This window comes from Agrilus planipennis, unplaced genomic scaffold, assembly GCF_000699045.2.
Source record: "Agrilus planipennis isolate EAB-ADULT unplaced genomic scaffold, Apla_2.0 scaffold111, whole genome shotgun sequence".
Classification (NCBI taxonomy): Eukaryota; Metazoa; Arthropoda; class Insecta; order Coleoptera; family Buprestidae; genus Agrilus; species Agrilus planipennis.
This window is the reverse complement of record NW_020438907.1, coordinates 114,874-137,492: the sequence shown is the minus strand read 5'-3', so window position 1 is coordinate 137,492 and position 22,619 is coordinate 114,874. Positions and strand designations below refer to the sequence as shown.

Below are 22,619 nucleotides of genomic sequence, written 5' to 3'. Positions count from 1 at the left end.
TTCAACAAGTAATAAGTAATTTGGTTGAGAATTACAGTTACACACGAAAGGAACGTTAGTCATAAAAACAGTTGGAAATTAATGTCTGCATAAATATTATTTGATACTTATCTACATTGTAGTGAGGAGTATAATTACAATTCCATCATCCATATTAATTTCAGTTAACTAGCAACCATTTCATACGCTAATTATGTTTTCCTTCCCTCTCGAATTTCCATGAAAAGTAACAAAAATTTGTAGTAGCAAATCCTTGGATGCTATGTTTCGTGAGAGTAGATTCCACGTGAACTCATAATTACTTGAGTAAATGCGAAATACGAAGCAGAGTCACAGTCTACCGAATGCAGATTAGTTTTATTTCGTGCATACATTTACAATCTACCCTTCCTTTAATTTAACTGGATTTCCATGAGAAGTGTTAATTACAAGACGTCTTTTCTTCTCTAAGATAGATTAAGTATTCATGAGCCTTGCGATTATGACGAGAATGATGAGACAAACTTTTATTAAGGTTCAACCGAGCTGTATTAAATTCACGTTAACCCTTTCCCACGAAACCTTTTTTCAGAACGCTAAACGATGACTTGCTCAATTCATTTAAAATCATGAGGTGTGAAAAGTTCCATAAAGAGAAAAGTAAAAAATATGAATGCTAACAAACTGTCATACACACATATCTATCTGTAGGCACTTACTCTATTGAAGCTTCGAAATCCTTTTGGAATTTCAACTTAATTTTTTCCAAAAATTCCTACTATCATTTTAAAACATTTGCGAAACCGTTTATTTACAATAAACCTTTATGTGGCATTGAAAATGCTGTATAAATACTTATGAATAGCTTAACATTTCATTTATTTTTCAGCTTTCTTCTGACATTTACTTTTTAACTATTAAGCTCAACAGCTCTTTAAGTAAATAAGCGACATACATTAAAGCTATAATAAGGTCACAATACATTCCAAAGGGCATTTATAACTTCACATTTTACGAAAAAAGTGAACCTGAGCAATAGTAGTATGCAATGATCATTTTGTTTCTCTCTATATACTTTCATCGTTATTATTTACTTATTACCGATTGAAATATTGGCTCGTGATTTATTACTAAACGTGTAGGGATGAGTCCAGATATAGCTTCAATTTATTTCTCAGTTTTAGTGGAATAAACCAAGAATTATACGTTTACAACAGTTTAAATCCCATTTTTCTACTCATGCGTGATAAACGCATTTTAGCGCATATTTTTACGGTTGCTAGGTAGTTGTCATCTTTTACAATTACAACGTGAGTTTTGCGTAAATGAATAGCCAAAAAAAGCCGATCAAATATGAGTCAGACTCACGCCCCGAGGGTTCCGTACAAACTTCGTTTGCTTTCTCTAGCGATGTGCCCCTTCCAATGTCTTGGATGCGCACTGGCAAAATCAGAGGTAGGGAGAAAAAAGCACATTATACTCTCGACTCCTGTACATTAAAGATATTTCTTCGTACAGTACTTGGCAAAAGTATTGTTCAATCATGAATAGTAGTGCGTGTCGTGAACAAGCTTTAAAACCTTTAATATGTCTTTAAATAAAAACAAACATCTCGTTGATATTTTCAGTAGTAATTAGTACCAATAACAGCACATTAGAGCAATGCAATTTTAGTGGATAAAGTGATCAATTATTCCGTGCAGTACTGTACGGGTTATACGCTCCTCACCGATTGAGAGTTTGGCCGAGACTTGTCTCCTTCCTTTTCTGGCCTTGTGCTGTTCTTTTCTACTTTACGCCGGTCAAGCTAAAGGTCACATCGCTAAAGAAACTAAACGAAGTATATGTATATAGTTCGTTCATTACGCTGATCGAGTCTCAAAGATTTTTCCAGTTCTTTCCGATTATGTTTTTTTTGTGATATTATTATCTACCTAGCTGTATATAGTATTGAAAGTTATTCGAAATTATTTAAATAGTTATATAATGCATGCATAACAAGTTGTGTAAAGTACTGCAACGATACGACACATAGTTTCTCGCCCTCAAGCAGGAAATTCTGGTTGGGATAGATTAAGTTAGGTTATACTCAAGAGAGGCGCCATTCTGAAGTAACATTAGCTTGTGGCGTTAAAAAGGCTATTAATAAACATACAAATTCGTGCCCTTATCCAGAATGTATAATTACACATTTACGTACATATATGTATACTTATGTGGAGTATAGTACTTCTTAACTAACTCAGTGGTTTCTCCTTCGTTTGGAATTGTGAACTTTGTGTTTTATCGTTCGTGTACGCTGTACGTAGTTGTTAATACTTATCTCTTTCCACATCAATTACCTATTTTTCTGATGTCCCGACTTCTTCCTTGTCAATTTAGATCAAATAAAACACCTTACATATTATATATATTATTAAACGTCTATTTTAAAATACAAAGCTTCGTCTGTTTTTGTGTTTCCCGTTACAGGGAAGTAAGTAGGCAAATAGAAAATTTTTGCAGGTTAAATAGAATAATTTAAAACTTTTGTTTAAAAAGAAGTGGGTACATACGATGATGGTAGTCGTTACTAAAATTTTGAAGTAGGCGTTCTGATAATTACACTAGAAAACAATTTGAATAAAATTCTGTTCTGGATCTGAAACTTCTCCACATTTGAAAACAACTGCACAAAAGAAATATTGTACTTAACATAGTTCTCCCGCAAAGTTGCAAGATCCTGTAACATACTTCTCAGCGTTAAGGACGAAAAAGAAAGAAACTGTAATGGAGAGAGAAATACACATAGACTTAAAACGATCTATTATCATAAACAAACTTAGGTATCACTCAACAGGAGACAATTTATGAATGAGTAAAAGCGTTTCACCGGACTATAGAAACTTAAAAATATAAAATATACAAATATTAATAACAATAAAGTGTATGTTCATTCCTTCTCAAACATTTTCATGCAATGGAAAGGTCCGATATTTGCGCTTTTGGCAAAAAAACAGGATCAGCCTGTATTCTAAAGAGGACTGGTCTTCGGGAAGTCCGGTAACCTATGGTTCACGAACGCGTCCAGAAACAAAGAGAGGAGTGGAATTGGCGCTTACAACCGCCAAAGTGGAAGCAGGCTTTCACTACCATTGGGCCAGTTTGCCATTCCTTTCAGGCAGAAGTAATGGCTATTGCTTGTTGTGTCCGGGAAATACTTGCTAATAGCTAAAGTGCATTGACTGTAAAATTGCTCTAGAAGCCGTCAGAGGGTATTTAACAAAGTCAAAACTGTTAAAGGACTGCTACCATAACTACCAACTACCTCAACTCAACTATTGGATCAAAACAGTGGTCTTGCTCTGGGTTCCAAGCCTTAGCGGTATAAAGAAAATGAACTCGTAAACGACCTTGTTAAAGGAAATGACCAACAACACCTCATCGACTCAGAACTCTCTGTGAGCATTTGCAGCAATCTAGTCAAGCAAGAGATTGCGAAATAGATCGCTTCAGAAATCTGCAGGACTGTGGAGCATAATAAAGATGTAGGTAGGAAAAGATCTTCATTTCTCCTACAAACTGCAGGGTGGGAAAAACATATTCTAAGTCTTGACAGGAAAAAAGCCAAGACTCTAGTGGAAATTCTTGCAGACCACGGAGAACTGCGCTACCACAGAAACAGACTGGGAATAACCGCCTGTTCCTCTGGTCGCTTTTATAAGGAGGAGGTGCAATGTGCTATCCATTTCCTCTGTTACTGCTCTGTAAAAGCATAATAAAACACGATGCTTCTAGAATACACTTCTTTTGAGAAATGTTTCTTTAAAGGGCTAGTGGGAAGGTAACTAAAAGGATGATGGTAAGGGATTACCGGTACTTTCAAGTCTGAACAATCCTAAACCCAATTACGAATAATATGTTAAAACTCATTTAATTAATTATTAAATAATATTGATTAATACTAATCTTACATAAATTTTTAGCAATCTTCTTTCTGTTTAACTTATGCATATCTATAACGAAAAATGCCTAAGGTTTATCACATAATTTATCCGCCGTCCAATAGCAGCGCTTAGATGGAAAAGTGCATAAGTGACTTTGAGGTTAATTTTTAATGAGCTCTGATAAGTTACGTGAAATTTGCAACACATTCATCAAATCAAGGGCACGCATTGGAAGTAGTGGAGTATTACTGAAGGCAACTTAATGGAAAAGTAAGGTTTGTTTGTTTATGTTTTAATTTTTTTCTCTTTCATTTCTGCAAGCAATCTATTTTTTTTTTAATGCACAGATGTATAAGGAGATATTTTATGGTTAACAATGGAATGAACTAGACGAATATTATGTCACAGTAATGTAACAAGGAAGGCTTTGTGAAAAACGATTTATAACAACTTACCAAAACTACTCAACCATCCGTGAGACCATCAATATTTATAATATATCTCTCTTAGGGAAGGCTGTGTGATTTTTGTTAGTTGTTTTAGGTCCTTTTTCACAAAGTATGTCTTTTATAAAATACCTGATTTTGCTATAAGCTTACGACACATATTATGTATGCTACCTGAAAGGTTTTCAGCCATTAGTAGAAAAGTATACATTATAAGTAGAATACATAGAATGTCAGTTAAACTTCAGTCCATTTCGATAACCATCGAAAACTGCAAGTGTGCTGACTTGTAAACATTCATATCGAAACGACAGGGATCTGCGGAAGCGCGTTCATTCGGAATGGAGGTCAGCCTACTTCAGCTTTCATATCCATACACGAGCTTTTCCTTCGCTTTTATAAACTCACGAGTCGTCGATATTCCTGTCCGCCCGAATCGGATATCCACAGCGAGCACAAAGGCCTCATGCAAATCAACATATTCAAAGGATATCGACCATCCCGCCCTCCTACCGCCGCCGTTGCCTGTGTTACTCTGCTGGAAACGAACGGCAATGGGAGCCACATGCCGATTTGAATCCCTTAACAGATACTTCTTTACTACTTTACGGGACGGCTTTGTACAATGAAGTCCATCAATCCTCACAACGAATCGAATGAGTTAGATCCGAAAAGGGAATGAGACGAGATGTACTGCTAGATGGCATAGACAAACTCAATATACACAAATACATATTTCGAAAAGTATCGTTTGATAAGTCGTAAAACTGAACATACGAGGGTGGATTGATAAGTTTCCGGCCTGACCAAGAAAAACAAGGTTTTTAAAAATTTTTTTTTTTTATTTCTCAACATAATCTCCTCCAAGGCTGATACATTTCTCATAGCGGTGTTCCAGTCTATTAATGCCATCTCTATAGACTGATTCGTCAAGCTCCTCAAAATAACCATTTACAGCTTCGATTACTTCTTCATTGTCCGCAAATCTCTTACCGCCAAGCCATTTTTTGAGATTAGGGAACAGAAAATAGTCACTCGGGGCTAGGTCTGGAGAGTAAGGAGGGTGCGGCATCAATTCAAACTTTAGATCGTTGATTTTAGCCGTCGCAACGATTGACGTGTGCGCTGGTGCGTTATCGTGATGAAACAAGATTTTTTTCTTCGCCAGATGAGGTCGTTTAATTTTCACCTCGTGGCTCAAACGTTGCAATAAGTCTGCGTAGTATTGACCAGTGATAGTATTACCCTTTGCAAGGTAATCAATGTATATAATACCTCTTGCATCCCAAAAAACAGTAGCCATAACCTTGTTCGCCGAAAAAATTGTTTTTGCCTTCTTTGGAGTTGGTTCCCCTGGTCCAATCCACTGTTTAGACTGTTCTTTGGTTTCAGGAGTGTAGTGGTGGACCCACGTTTCGTCAACGGTTACGAATCGACGCAAAAATTCGCTTGGATTACGCTTATACAATGACAAATTTGCGGTAGAAATGTTTTTTCGAATCAATTTTTGGTCGACTGTTAGCAAACGCGGCACCCATCTTGCACAGAGCTTTTCCATATGCAAATGTTGGTGCAAAATATGTTGCACACGTTCATATGACATCTTACAGGTCTCAGCTATCTCACGCACTTTCAATCTGCGGTCTCCCAGCACTATTTGATGAATTTTTTCGATCATATCTGGAGTTGTGACCTCAACGGGGCGTCCTGAGCGAGGCCCATCAGAGGTGCTCACACGACCCTTTTTAAACTCGGAAACCCACTGCTTAACGGTTGAATATGACGGGGAGGATGTCCCCAGTGTTGAGTCCATCTCTTTTTTAATTTCCTTCGGCGTTAACCCCTTCAAATAAAAGTATTTGATGACAGCACGATTTTCCTGCTTTTCCATTTTTACGAAAACCACAGAGGCGTCTTGTTCAGCGTGCTGTCAAACCTACACTAGCAAGGAGATCGGGCTGAAACTATAGCTACAAGCTATCCAAGGATGGTACTATAGAATGTCACCTCAAGGTAGGCCTAGTGGCGTCATCTCTTGGTTAGGCCGGAAACTTATCAATCCACCCTCGTATATCCTGCATAAATTCAGAGGATTCATTCGTAAATTGCATCTGTCTGGATGAATTCCGTGAAGGAGTTTACATGGGATGGTGAGTGGAATGTAAATAGTGTATTTTGTGATATTAAAATTCAAGATGAAGACTGTTGAAGTGGTAACCACAATGGCAATGTATTATGGCAATGTCTAAAAATTATATAGAAATTCAAAGCGGTTAACCACCAGAATTGTAACGACAACTTTTTCTAGCAGCCAAAGTACTCAAAATCAGTTATTTATGGCCAAAACTGCTTCACTAAAAAGTAATGCAGTAAAAAAAATCATTGTGAAATTTGGATTCGGGTGTTGAAAACAAGACAAAATACAGTAAAATCTTAAGAAACAAACATTAGATGACAGAGTAAACAAACACTGCATTGCAAAAGAACATTATGAGAATTCAGTTCACGATCCTGAATTACACACGCATATCCCCAAACAATTCCAAGATCGCGTAATCGGTTGGGGACACAGCAGAATAACAAAGTTATACAATAGGTCTAGATTTTTAGTTCCAACCATTTTAATGTTCCTGCGTAGTTTCCTGAGTTTTGTTCATGAAAAAGGTAATAGGTAATAGAATCCTTCGTTTTACCTACTAATTGATAAACCCATTTCAAATGCTTGTTACTAATTTTATTACTTTTATAATGTGAAAACCTGCATAGTGGTTTTGAAAAATTCAGCTCAACAACAACAGAACAATAGAGTAAGTAAGGACAAGCCAAGAGGAGGGTAGCGTAGACCATTTCAAACGACTTCAAAAAAGTTCTCAATTCGACAGTGTTTTTTTTTATAGATATATTACGCCATTTCCTTGCTACTTATAAACCGACTTTAATTATTTTGTTTTGGCATGTTGGTCACTTTATAGTTTGTTAGAGTTTTTGGAGGACCTGATAACTAACAAATAAATACTAAATAACAAGACAACAATACAACAGTATATTTACAAACTTAAACAGGGTAGATGATCGGCGATAAGACTGATGAAATGTAGTAAACAGTACCAGAAGACAGGAAGACGAGATAAAACCTAAGTTATGAAAGAGAAGTCTTCAGAAAAATTGTGAAGGAGGGGCTAATAGTTGGTGGATGAAAGTAGGGTACCAGTAGAGAAGTAATAAGATTGAAAAGTTCTGAATATAAGAAATAATCATCATCGTAAGGTCGTCAGTCTTAAAACTGGTTGGACACGTGCCTCCACTCTTTTCTATCCTAAGCTAAACTTCGTATTTCCCTAAAAGTAGAACAACCCACGTCCTTAACTATTTGCGAACAGTAATCGAATTTAGGTCTACCCCTATTCCTCCTAATTCCTGTTTCTGTCTCTAATATGATTCTGACTAGACTTTCATGTCTGAGAAGGTGCCCTACCAACCTATCTTGCCTTTTTCTTATTGACTTCCATAGACTCCTCTGTTCTCCTATTCTTTCTAATACCTTTTCATTTCTATCCTCATCATTCGCCTATTACACCACATTTCGAACGCTTCTAGCCTTTTCTTTTCCGCCACGCCCACTGTCCATGTTTCGCACCTGTACAAGCCACGCTCCAAACATACACCTTTAACAACCTTTTTCGAATTTCTAAATTAACTGTTCGCGAGCATATAAGTGACTTCTTTTTATTAAAGGCGACACTACCCTGCGCTATCCTCTGCTTTATATCCCTACTACTCCCGTCCTGACTTATCTGACTTCCTAGATATCTAAAATCAGCCACTTTTTCTAATTTTTCGTCGCTTTATATTTGCTCTTTCCCTACTTTTTGTTTCCTTGCATACCAGTATTTTAGTTTTACTTTTATTTATTTTCATACAGTACAGAACCGTCAGTACCGCTTCCATTTTATTTAAAGCTATCTCTAAAAAATAAAATGTAGTCCCAAATCACCGAAGAAAACCCATCATAAAATTATAGTTAGGATAGGATTTTAACCACGAACAACATGCGGTTACTACTCCGAGCTGAAATGTCAACAGGGATTACAGGAAAGTACAAGTAATTAAAGTTATTGATATTGATAGAATTGACTACAAAAGAATTTGAATAGGCTGTTCGAAATATTTACACAGAGAATAATAGAAAGACTGATACAAAAAAAAATCGAGTGGAAATATTTACATAGACGCAGAGACACAAAGATTTTTATACAAAAGAATTTAAGTATTTGGAATATTTCCAAAAGAGGGTTTTAGACAGGTATAACAAAATTGAAATGTTTTTAACTTCAGTACGGTACTGTTATCCGCGTTATCGTCAATGGTTCTTGAATTTCAAGAATATATCTCGTTTGTAAGAGCGGAAGATTAGCAGACGATTTTCCCTTTTTACTTTGGACCTACATATTGTAATTGATAATGGTAAACTTCTCTTACGTCAAGTCACCCCCTCGCAACTACGATACAATATCAGTCGGTTCTTATAGGTAAAAATATTTAATTACTCATATATTCCTTCAGTAAGTTTTTCTCTTACGTACACATTTACACGTTAAGAAACTCAGCCAAATAAATGCAAATTAATTATGTAGATACCTGAAACCTTTCTTCATGAGGTTTAAGATTTCACAGTTTCTAGTTCCAAACTGATTTCGAATAAATTTGAACAATATTGTTAGGTTGGTAGGTAGCGTAGTACTTTATGTTACAAACTTCAGTAGTTGCACATCTCACAATTCGACTCGACTCAAACTTCCGCAATGAAGTTATCGACTGCCGGACGTCAAACTTAAAGTTCCGTCCATCCGCCAGAGCCAACAAATAATACCACAATCAAAACTTCCCTCTTTTGAAACCGTTTTTCATGCGGCCATATCCCTGCCATTCCATATTTTCCTATCCGTATTCATTGGCTGCTATTCTCCGCCTTCGTTGCCACTGTACGTCCCCAAGGATAGCATCTTCATTTTCCAAGTGCAATAAAACTCCGTCCTCGGAACGTGTTTTGCATAAAAATATGCTGAAGGATAGAAGGGAAGATGTCGTCGCAACCACTTCTCGAGTCTAAATATGAATTGGGTGTATAGGAAATCTGAATGATAAGTGCCACTAGACCGGGCCGGAATTGCCCCCCTCACTCCTGGAAACGGTTTATGGACAGAGAGTTCAATTTTATAATAGACCCAAAAAGAATAGTTGTAATGAAGCTGAAGGAAAATAATTATTTCAAAAAAGTAAATGTGTCTAGGATTTGAATTATTATAATGTATACAGTTGCTTACCCAGGTGCAAGAGCGATACCAGTTAGGTAGTAGTAGATCGATAATTTATTTTTACCTATGCGTGCCTGTTGGGGTACGCGAGAGACCACCGGAGTAGATAGTAAAAGTCGAACAAGGTATGAAGACGTTGGTGTAAGACGGTACATTTTACTTAGACTAAGCATTTTCGCCAAATCAAAGACGAAAGACGTATTTTTGGCGATTAATTTAGACGTGTACATTTGAAGACGCGATACATTGTACATAAGTTGTGTTATTTAGTTCTGTTATTCGTTTTGATGTTTGATGTTCGTTGTTTTTTCTTCGTTGTTAAAATTATTATATATTTATCAAATCACCCGGAGCCTTTCATTAAACAACCCCTAGACCAGAGAAAAAGCCTACATGTATTTAGAGCGTAGATCCACTTTTTATATCGTCACCGTTAACTACAATTCTAAACAGTATATGTTAATGAAAATGATTGCTAAGTTAGTAGTACATCAATAAACCTTTTATAATACCGTTAAGCAAGACGTTATCTCAAATTAAAATAAATCAGTATTTATTAGTTTCTTAGAGTCGGTTCTATTGCCAACTGATCCATTACTTTTTTTTAACCAATTGCGCGATGGTAAAGAGAGAAAGAAAAATATGTGGATAAGTATCTATGTGGAAACATCTAGACTCTGTGGATTTTAATTCTATTGATTCATCTAAACCATCTGGCGGTTATGGGCTAGGTTTGTTTCTGTAAACCCAAAATAGCAATCACAAAATATAAATTGACCGCAGAGACAGAAATGAAATTTGCATACCCGCACTATGTGGCATAAGTGTAGGTGTTTCAAAATTAAGATACTTTAGAGGTATAAGGTCCGTTTAATAAAATTACACAACCTGAAAGTTGTGTAGGTAGGATTTCTTTATATTTTTTAGACCTTATCAAAACAATATTTATATTAGATGGGACCTAACAATATATTCAAGAAACAAAACTAAGAAGTCGTCAATAAAAATTCAAATTAAAAAAGTCTGAAAACTCGACTGCGCGGAAAGCGAACTAAAATGATGGAAACAAAATCTGAATATAAAAGTAAATTAAAAATCTGTAAAAGTCACACCCAATGAAATATGATAAATCGTTGCAGTCTGAGGCATACCATCAAGAGTCATGCCTATATAGCATAAACAATGGCTTCGGCCTTTATGCCATAAACAAATCAATAGTGCTCGTACAATTGAATGCAGAATTACTTACTCATAAAGACTAACCAAAACTGGAGCTCTATATGTTTTGATTTTCATATATACTTGACTAGCGACCCGTCCCAGCTTCGCACGGGTGCAATGCTGATATTAAATATGTATATTTTTGTTTTGTTTAGATTATTATCGAGAAAGGGAAATCATCGAAAGATACTCCCTGAACATACTAAATATACCACAGAATGTCTTTATATACAACATTCACAGTTTTTTTGTCATTATACAATACAAACCGGCCTCCAGGCCGGTACCGCCGCAACCGCTATGTCCCTGCATTTTAAATCTGTAATATCTTCGAAAATATTCATTTAAATTAGTTGCTGTAAAGGGCCATGTTGATCCATATTAAATGCACAATGTATTTAAGGTACCTAATTGGATAAGAATTAATGCTGTATTGCCTACAATCGTTTCGTAAATAAGTCATTATTTCTCATAAAAAGTAAAGGATAAAAATGGTTATTGTGGGTTATCCGTAAGAGATAGACATATACTATCCCGGACTTTTTGGTAGACCCTTTTAAGATGTACAATATTGTAGTACATTATTTTGATCTATCCCATAGGGTTCAGCCAGCGTTTGCAATGTAAGCGCAAAAAATGTGTTTATTTACGACATCACATTACAAACCTCTAAAATTATCAGTGTTTCCCTACTATATTATGCATGTATTATACATATAAACTTTCCTCTTGAATCACTCTATCTTTTAAAAAAAACCGCATCAAAATCCGTTGCGTAGTTTTAATGATTTAAGCATACATAGGGACAGGCAGCGGGAAAGCGACTTTGTTTTATATTATTAACTGATACGTATTTACGGGTTTGAATCATATCGACGCTGTAGGGACCTAGCTTCAGTTAAGAAGACAATCTCCAAAATAATACACGTAAAATAGCAGAGAACGTTGGCTCCTCTCATGTGAGTGTGGCAAATTTTAAAAGGATCGGTTGCTGCACCATTATCAATTGCAACGAGTGCAAACTTTGCTTGAAACTAATTTTAAACCGCGAGTGTATTTGGGTCGGTGGTTTCGTAAGAAAAGTGCTGCATAGCTAATTTATATTTCATACAATGTTGTTTACAGACAATTTTGTTTCATGTAGGACGGAATTTTGAATTTTCACAAAAATCACTATTGGCGCTACACAAATTCGCATGTAGGACATCCTTCGCGATTGCAACAACTATTTTCGGTAAATGTGAGGTGCGAAATTTTTGGAAGCTTAGTTGACATTTTTGGTAAGTTTACTTAGAACCACCTGCAAAAAAGTAACGCACCATGGCAGTACCTCAATGGTGGTGTGGAAATTTGCTTTAATGAAGTTAATTTAATTTATTATTATTTTAATAAATTATCCGGATGACGCTCTTTTGTCCACTTATGTTTACGTACATAACTTAAATTTCTTCTTTCTTTTGTGTTTTGTTTGTACATTTATATAAAATAGTGCTGCCTGTAGTTAATTTATTTTTCGTTAATCCAAACATCATGTGTACTGTGTAGCAGAGCCGGGCAAACTCGGCTCTTTTGCATCCCGAGTGCTCCTTAAGGTTAACCAAGTAGCTCCTCATTGATCCTGCGAATGCGGGTGAGATGATTCTTCCCTTTTCTTATCCCTTTCATTTCGTAGGTGAGTCCCCTCTTCCATAGCCAAACCCAATAGTTTTGCGAACGTAGTAACGAAAATTTTCGTAGGTATTATTTAAGTTGCGAGAGTGGCTTCGCTCGTCTACGGGATGAGGGGGCTTGATATGGAAGTGGAAGGGAGAAGAAAAAGACAAAACAAAATTATTCATTACTGCTTACTCTCTCGTACTCATTGAAGGGTATGGAGTGACTCAAACTAACCTCATGTAGCGGCTCCTGCGAAGTAAAAGTTTGCCCGGCTCTGCTGTGTAGTACTGAATTTTTTATGTTTATCTTACGATTAGACGTTCGATAATCCGCAATTCTGCATCTGTGTAACTGAAGAGTTTTTATCAAACTAGACCTCTACGTTGCCAATTCACGTACAGGACCGGCTTCGAATGAAAAATTACTATCACCTTCTTAAAAAGTTTTTGCCCTTGATCACTGTGTGATTGTTTATTGTATCTAGTTTACACCCTCTAAAACTCAGCATATATTTCTGTTACACCCTGTATAAGTCTTGCTATATATTATACAGTAATTCTTTAGAAATCGACGCATTACTGAACTTCTACGGTTCCTGAAATAACCATAAAAAAACTTTAATCTCTCAGTTAACTAGATAATACTGCTACACGGCATACGTACAATCCCCAATGTGAGCGTGAAAATTTCCAAGAAGTAACTTCTAAATTAATTATTATTCACTGTTACGTCGGAGAGACATGCAAAAGGTTTATTTTGGTTAAATCGAAGACGGTAATATACAATCATAATGATGTTCGCGTGCTATGGCGGCTTTTGTGATAACAAAGAGACAAGGTGCGAGCGATTCTTAGAAACCCAGTATTGTTCTTTTAACAACATAATGATTAGTTATTACAGCGACTTGCAGATAAATAATGTATTTTCCGACCAAACCCGGATACAGCCGCATCTTTGCTTTATATGGCCTTCATCAAAACACTGTAGTCATAACCTATTTAAAACTACACTTAAAATGAGTAATAAAAGAAATTGTGGCCATAAAGATTATTGTATTTTCTTTTGGTCATCGACAACATTTTTAAATACGTGTTACTTAGGTGTCTACAACCTCACATATCGTTTTAACAGGTGACTATTAAAGATGATCATGTTATGTTTAGCTGTAGGAAATGTAATCTGACTTAATCTACTGAAAATATTGATCGTACAATTTTATATAAAATAAAACTACAACTACAACTCAGTACACGTGAAAGAAGTGATACCATACAATTGTCATTTTCTAACGCCTGACGTGCTTTTATGGAAGCAACAGTTTCCAATTGAAACAATAATAGTAATGATCTTTTGTTTCCGTAGGTTACTTACCTACCGAAAGAGAAAACTCGACTCCCCAATGGCACCACATAACTTTATTAACGGTAATGATATTCATACCAATATAACTATTTATAATACATATTGGAGGAATGTTGGGTTATTGAAACAACTAGCGAAATGGAAATATTATAAAATCGCATTAAATATCGACAAAGAAATAAACTGCAAATTGTTGGTACTACCTACATAACCTCTGAAGGAGCATTAATTAGTCGAAAATTACGTAAGAATATTAAACATAAAAAAGCGCAGAACGAGTAATACCGTTACTGATGGTGGATAGCACTTAAATATATTTGTATATTGTAATCACGGCGTTTTTTCATATGTGACCTAATGATTTCGTCGATAGGCGTTTAGCTATAGCATGTCGAAAGATGATTTGTAAAAACTCCAATTAAATGATTACATAGTGGATAACGAATATAAAGCCATTACTTACGATTAGTTTTATTCTTTTGTTAGGCACACAAATTCCTTTACAAACCAACTTACGCGCTAGAGCCATAGACACGTAGAACATTATTATTACATAAGGATAATTGAGGTAGGATTAGCCTGAAAAAAACAAAAAAACGGACAGACAATCACACGAGTGATCCTATAAGGGTTCCGTTTTTCATTCAGACGTACGGAACCCTAACCCGAGAACTATCTTAAACTTGTAGATGTAAATAAAACATGTTGTCTCACAATGCAAATGTAAATTTGTAGGTATAATATTGTTTTGTTGAAAGATTTACCACGTTATGCTCAGACCATGGACTTATTAATTTTCCTGTAATCTGATTTAAGTAAAGAACTATATTCTGTATTTTTTTCAAAATTTTAGGTTTAGTAGTTCCATAGATAATGGGGAGGATATTCAATTTTCACCTATTTTCTTAAATAATATTAAAACAACTTATTTTGAAATTATAAAGAAAATATATTTGAGACCCTTACAACAAGCCCTATCGTTTGATATGTCAACAATTTGCAAAACTTTTTTTTTATTTCCAATTGCCCCCCCAAAAATGGCGCCCACATTCGTCCGTGTTTGGGTCACAGAAATTCATATGTGTACCAAATTTTAATTTAACCTATCCAGTACATTCAGAGCAAATTGAAAGTCAAACACCCAAGTGATCTTATAAGGGTCCCATTTTTCATTCAGGAGTACGGAACCCTAAAAATGGACTAATGCTACGACACAACCCAAAACGTTAAAACCTAAAAATGGCAGTATAACGTACAACTTCTGAAAACTTAGGCAACATTAAAAAAATGTAATTTGGCGACTACTTGAAAATGTAGTAGACAGAGCAGGCCATCGTAAACTCCGGCTGGCATATTTACAGAGAGCGTGAAGGGTGAAGTACTCCGCTTTGTAACGTACGGTCGTCTTTTAATGCATGTCCGTCCGGAATTCAGGGTAATAATTATGCCCCCTTTAGTGCAACCAATAAAACAGGCTTTAGACATAAATATGTTGAATGTACTACTACTGGCATTATAATTTCTAAAGTACATGCAGTTTTCTTTTGGAAAAACGCATTACCTACCATTTGGAACTAGACTGACGTGAATTTACGTTTAAATCGGATTTTTCATTTCAAATTATATAAATTTTGGTTCAGTTTATTGCATAATATTAATGTGTGTAGGATTATTGTTTTTGGCATTTCACTTTAATTTTCATACTGTAATTATGTTTTTAATGCTATGATTGGTTAAATTGTAATTATCGCATCGTCTCAGACTTAATGTTCCGGAGTCTGTTAAGATTGTAGTTTTGGGTCAACAATTGGATTAGGTCTCCTCCAGCAGAATTAAGACAAACTTTTTCGTGTAAGAGATAACAAAGTTACAGTCTGTTTTTTGCTATGCTCATTTTTGTTCTATGTATATTAGAAATTTTCAGGTCTCATTTAGTCAGATGGATTCAGGAATCATTGGCTATGCTACCCCAAGGCAATTTAATGTGTTTTTATTTCATTGATCTGCAAAGTAGCGCCCCTTAATACTAGGGTCAATTGAAAAGTCCCCGGCCTGACACATATATGACGGCACCCGAACTAAATCCATATGATTTTCAGTTAGTCCTAACCTTCAAAAGACGCGTCTATAAATTTGACGGCTGTTGGATCATTAGTTTGTGAATTATAGCATTTTTAGTGAAGCAACTTTTGTTATTGTGAAAAAAATGGATAAAAAGGAATTTCGCGTGTTGATAAAATATTGCTTTTTGAAGGGAAAAAATACAGTTGAAGCAAAAACTTGGCTTGATGACGAATTTCCGGACACTGCCCCAGGAAAATCAACCATCAAGGACTGGTATGCTAAGTTTAGACGTGGTGAAAAGAGGCTGTTACGGACGAAAACATTAAAAAAATCCACAAAATGATTTTGAATGACTGTAAATTGAAATTGAATGAAATAGCAGACACTCTACAGATATCAACGGAACGTATACATCACATCATTCACGAATATTTGGGTATGAGAAAGCTCTGTGCAAAGTGGGTGCCGCGCGAACTCACTATTGACCAAAAACAACGACGAGTTGATGATTCAGAGCAGTGTTTGAAGATGATCACGCGTAATAAACTCGAGTTTTTGCGTTCGATATGTGACAATGGATGAAACATGGCTCCATCATTTCACTCCGAAGTCCAATCGACAGTCATCGGAGTGGACTGCACACGATGAACCCGCTCCAAAGCGTGCAAAAACGCAACAGTCGGCTGGCAAGGTTATGGCGTCTGTATTTTGGGATGCGCGTGAAATAATTTTCATTGACTACCTTGAAAAAGGAAGGACCATCAACAGCGACTATTACATAGCGTTATTGGACCGTTTGAAGGACGAAATCGCCGAGAAACGACCGCATTTGCAGAAAAAGAAAGTCTTGCTTCACCAAGACAATGCACCGTCTCACAAGTCAGTGATAACGATGGCAAAAATTCATGAATTGGGCTTCGAATTGCTTCCGCATCCACCGTATTCTCCAGATCTGGCCCCCAGCGACTACTTCCTGTTCTCAGATCTCAAAAGAATGCTCGTTGGGAAAAAATTTTCGTCGAATGAAGAGGTGATCGCCGAAACTGAGGCCTATTTTGAAGCAAAGGACAAATCGTACTACAAAAATGGTATCGAAAAGTTGGAGGATCGCTATAATCAGTGTATCACCCTTGAAGGGAATTATGTTGAATAAAAAAAACGAATTTTGCAAAAAAAATGTGTTTTACTATTTTAGGCCGGGGACTTTTCAATTGACCTGTTATGTACCTATTCAACTCACGTCCAGGACCGGCTTCGGATGGTAACTTCTTCTAATTTTCTTAATCACGCTACTTTACTCAGCATGCGATTTCCTATTAGCACCCTCCAAAGCTTACTCCCTATTTCAGAAACACCCTGTACACCTCCAATATGATATTTTATTATCTGACGAAGCAACTATAGCAATAGTAATTAAATTCCTTTAAAATTTTTTCAATCAGTGTGTCCTATTCATTCGCACTTAAAAAGATTCAAAATTATTTTTCACATTTGGAATGTACACCGTTCAGTTACAGCAAAATCCATTTTTATTTATCTATCATTTTAGAGAACGTAACAGTAGGAGTCATATATTTTTTCTATCAGGAACTACACTAATGGCTAAGATTACATTCATCGTAATATATTATAGCTTTCAATGTCTCTATCGTATTCATTGAAAGGATGGTTTATCATGGTGTGGAACTGATGGCTTTTCGGTGGTCGATGAAACCGCAACCCGTTCAGATGGCTTGCCCTCGTTTTAGATTAGTTCAAAGTAGCTGTTTTGTTTTACGTTTTACGTAAAGTCGATCTAAACAACACCACGACTTTCTGGAAAGGTTAAATTTAGCGAAGCGGTTGATGAAGTAGGACTTTATCGTTGCATGAATCATTCATTTTATAGCCTTATATAATTTACACTTTTATTGGTATAACGATGTTATTAGGAAACTTACGGTTCTTCCTTAACGAACTCAGACAGAGTATACTTAGCATTTTATTTCCTACCGGAATTATTGTTTTGGTAATGTAGTGCGAAAATCAGATATCATCATTAAAAGATAAGGTTTGCTGGAGTTATGGAATGTGCTACTACTGGTACTGTAGGTAATTTTTAGTGTTTTTTTTTTGTAGAAAGATGCATTACTAAAAATCTGTTCTGTGGTTGCATTATTAATCGTCTTTGGTTGTTGGTGAAGTGATCTTGGCGCCTTGGGATTGGCTAGTTCAACATACGAGGTCATCGATTTAGTCAAACCATTTTGGAGACTTTTTCTTCCGACTATTCCCAAATATGGACCTATTTGATGGCTGCTACCACCGCCTTTTTATATCTAGTGTGAAATTTTTGTGTCTGGTGCTTGACCTATTTTTAAAAAAACATTTATGATTCATTTTTGCTTTGTGTTTATTCTATGATAAAAAGGTGGTTTTACGAAACCTATTATTTTTCTCTAGCGAACTCAGAGAAGGAATTCTTAACATTTTATTTTCCACTGAAATTATAGTCCAAAAAACGATGATACAAAATTAACAAAATTAAAAAATAAGGTTTGACTTTTAGGATAAGTTTTTATAATCTATATTAATACATATTATAAAGAGATAATGTTTGTGAGTTTCTAAGTTTGTAGATTTTGATATACTAGATAATCTCTGAACTCTGAAACTACTCATATACCTTCATGTTGGACACAGGCTCTTTATTATTCCGTTAAAAAAAATCCGGAATTAAATTTCTCAACGGTTATTTATATTTTTGGGGTTGTTGAATCCGAATTTCAACTTGCCGAGCCGAGCGGGTGACGGAATCCTCCTTTCTCCCCCTGAACCCCCCTTTCTTCATATTTTTCTCATTCTCTCGAAAACTATCCGCTTTACGAGAAAAACCCAAGTAAATATTTTTTAAGCTGACAACATTTCCCTACCAAGGATCTGTTACAACCCCTCCTTCGAGTGAATATTTTGCAGCCCAGCGGCGTATCAAGATAGGGTTAAATTTATTTCTTTTGTTAAATTTGTTTTTATTGTGCGTTTTTTATAGGAAACATATTTTTGTTAAAAAAAAGTATTTTTCGAAAAATATAAAATTATATTCGATCCTTGTGGTCTATCATTTATATCATCTGTATCATATTTTCGTAATTCTGAGCATGTCGTCTATGTATACATATAATTTTTTAAAGGTGAGATATTAAGGATGTAGACTTACAATTAGTCAAGCTAGATTAATAAATTATTATTTCATTGATGATTTAAGTAGAAATACTTTTTTTAATAGAAATATGTTTCCTACGAAAAACGGCAGAATAAAAATGATGATACGTCACTGGGCTGCAAAATATTCACTAGAAGGAGGGATTCTGACACATCGTTGGAAGAGACATGTTGTCAACTTCAAAAATGTTTACTTTTATTTTTCTCATAAAGTGGATAGTTTTCGATAAAATGAGAAAAATATTAATAAGGGGAATAAAGGAAGGTAAAAAGGAGGGTTCAGGAAAGTGAAAAGGGGTATTCCGTTATCCGCACTAACCTAACATAACCATAAACCCACGATTCGTCACTAGTTATGAGGCTCTGGAGCAAATTTGGATAGTCGTGGACAGAGTCAAATACCTCCTTAGCAATGTTAATAGAATGCTGTTTTTCGTCGAAATTGAGCAATTTTACTACGAATTTATTTGGTAAAAATTGAATGGTAGGAGCCAATCGGTATGTTTAGATACTCAGCAACTTTTCTAATGACGATTGGCCAATACTATTTTCTTCACTTCGTCAATGTTTTCATCTATTGTTGACGTGTTCGGGCGTCCGGCACGCTGTTAGTCCTTAACATCTTCTCGGCCCTCTGAGAACATTTTGTACCACCGATAAACGTTATAAACGTTGGTTCGGTCCAAGGTAGCTTCACCATATATCACAGTCAATATTCGAAATGCGACCGGGCACTTAATTTTGTTTTTCACACAAAATTTGATACAGATATACATTTTTTGTAACAGGCAAAAATTGAAACGTGTCAATATAAGTGAGAGACATGAGTATCAACATAACGCCACAAAAGGATCGAAAATCGAATATATGTATCCCGCGGAAATTTAAAATTCGCGATACTTTTTGAACATACCTCGTACATCAATATTTGATCTTCAGAATTCGGTAGCCTCTGTGTCCCTAACATTTGGAACAGATGGACATCTTCAATTTTCTGTGAATAATAAATGCTGCTTCAAATAAAAAGGAGAATTTTGACACTTGTTTGGAAGTAACATAATTCCATTTGTTCATACATGGAAATATTTAAGGGTTTGCGTTTGAATTCATTTAAAGACTTTTTCGAAAAAGTAGTCAATCTCATTCGACTTTAGCCTGTATAGAGTTATTAAAACTTGTACAAGTGTAGGCATGTATAGAATGAATAAGCAATAGTCCACTTTTTCCAATTGAATGGGAAAATCAGAATCAATTTTTAGGGTTATATGGTTTTTATTGAATTAATCGACAGCCAACGCTTCGTCTACATTAAATTTTTTTGGTAGGTTCTTATGTTATCCGTATAACAAATAGCAAATAGCATAAAAACCTGAATGCTATTGGATACCTTCGAAAAGTGGCAGATCCAGACATGTGGCTAATGTAATATTCAGAAAATAGCACTTTTTATTAAATGGAAAAGACAATGAAATAAATTTAATTGGGACATTATATTAGATTATGAATTCCATTACAAAATATGCCCACCGCATTGTATTGTGTAATGTAAATCAAGGAAGACGTAATTTAGGATATTCACTTTTAAGTTAAATTCAAGGTATTTACGTCAGTCTTGCTATATCACTACATAGTATAAAACAAAGTCGCTTTCCCGCTGTCTGTCCCTATGTATGCTTAAATCATTAAAACTACGCAACGGATTTTGATGCGGGTTTTTTTAATAGATAGAGTGATTCAAGAGGAAGGTTTATATGCATAATACATAAATAATATAGTAGGGAAACACTGATAATTTTAGAGGTTTCTAATGTGATGTCGTAAATAAACCATTTTTTGCGGTTATATTGCAAACGCTGGCTAAACCCTACGAGATAGATCAAAATAATATACTACAGTATTGTACACCTTAAAAAGGTCTACAAAAAAGTCCAGGATGGTATATGTCTATCTCTTAGGGATAACCCACAATAACCATTTCTTATCCTTTACTTTTTATGAGAAATAATGATTTATTTACGAAGCGATTGGTAAGCAATACAGCATTAATTCTTATCCAATTAGATACCTTAAATACATTGTGCATTTAATATAAATCAATATGGCCCTTTACAGCATCTAATTTAAATGAATATTGTCGAAGATGTTACAGATTTAAAATGCAGGGACATAGTGGTTGCGGCGGTACCGGCCGGGAGGTCGGGCCGGTTTGTATTGTTTAATGACAAAAAAACTGTGAATGTTGTATTTAAAGACATTCTGTAGTATATTTAGCATGTTCATGGGGTGTCTTTTGAAGATTTCCCCTTCTCGACAATAATATAAACAAAACAAAAATATATTTAGTATCAGCATTGCACCCGTGCGAAGCTGGGGCGGGTCGCTAGTTTACAATAAAGTGAATGTAATTCCTCAAAAGTGAAACTTTTGAATACTAACGAAAAGGACTGCACTATAATATAAATAATTGATTGGTTTACAACTTCACAGATAAGAAGTTGTAGTATCCGTAGATAAGAGATCGCTATTAATGAATAGCATTTTCCCAAACGCAGTTTTAATAAACACATATATCCTTGAAACATTGGTTCGTTTTAATTTATCGGAAACGCATTGTTCAAACCAAGAAATATATTTAATGTGAATTACTTACGTGCCAAGGTCGGGCGAAAGTGAATTGCTCTCTGGTAGCTTTTAATGGCCTCATCCAACTGTTGTTTGCCCTGGAGCAAAACACCCCTGAAAAAAAAAGAGTATTTTTAGTCGGATTATCCGGAATCGCTCATGGTATATATGAAGATTGACGGGAAAACGAAATTGAGGCAAAAAGACCCGCAATTTTTGCTCCTATCGCTCGTCGTCTGCCGCCCGTGACGTGCGAAGAAGGAGATAAATAAGTGACTTATACGTATTGTACCCTTTTCATCTCGCACAATAAAAGCGTATTGATTGAATTTGGGTCGCATGAAAAATCTGTCATCTTTTTACAAAAGCAGTTAGATGCTTTCCTTTCTATATGGTTTTTGGAAGATTTGAATGCATTAAAGTTGGGATCATACCCACACGCTGTCATACCTGCTCATATTCTACTGTCATCAATTTCTATTGAATCTGCTTATTGATGTTCCTCATTTTACTCAACGCACGTACAACTACTACCCTCTAATTTTTAAAATATTAAATAATACTTTACCGATTAATAATTACCATTAGTTTTATTATACAATACATTAATCGGTTTTTATTAAGCATACATATTCATCACGTAACCCTATGAGAACTCGCTAATGTCAAGCTAAACTGTAGTCGACACAAATAAAAGAAGAGAAACTTGGTTTCACAATCAGTTTTTAGACAGAAGGGCAGTTGTTTCGAAATAGACTTAGGAGTAAATAAGTGATGTGGTCACCAGACTGAGGACATAAATCATGTAGTGGTGGCAATGTCCCAAA

The 22,619-nt window shown here is 35.5% G+C and overlaps 1 protein-coding gene across 1 annotated transcript in view; it reads right to left on the bottom strand.

Annotated features, from left to right (window-relative positions):
* The window catches only part of LOC108736959 (transmembrane and TPR repeat-containing protein CG4341-like), a 193,377-nt gene that overhangs the window by 141,871 nt on the left and 28,887 nt on the right, over nt 1–22,619 (bottom strand). The window contains exon 2 of the mRNA XM_018469581.1: nt 21,821–21,906. Coding sequence (XP_018325083.1) covers nt 21,821–21,906 — 86 coding nt within the window. The remainder of the gene's footprint in view (nt 1–21,820; nt 21,907–22,619) is intronic.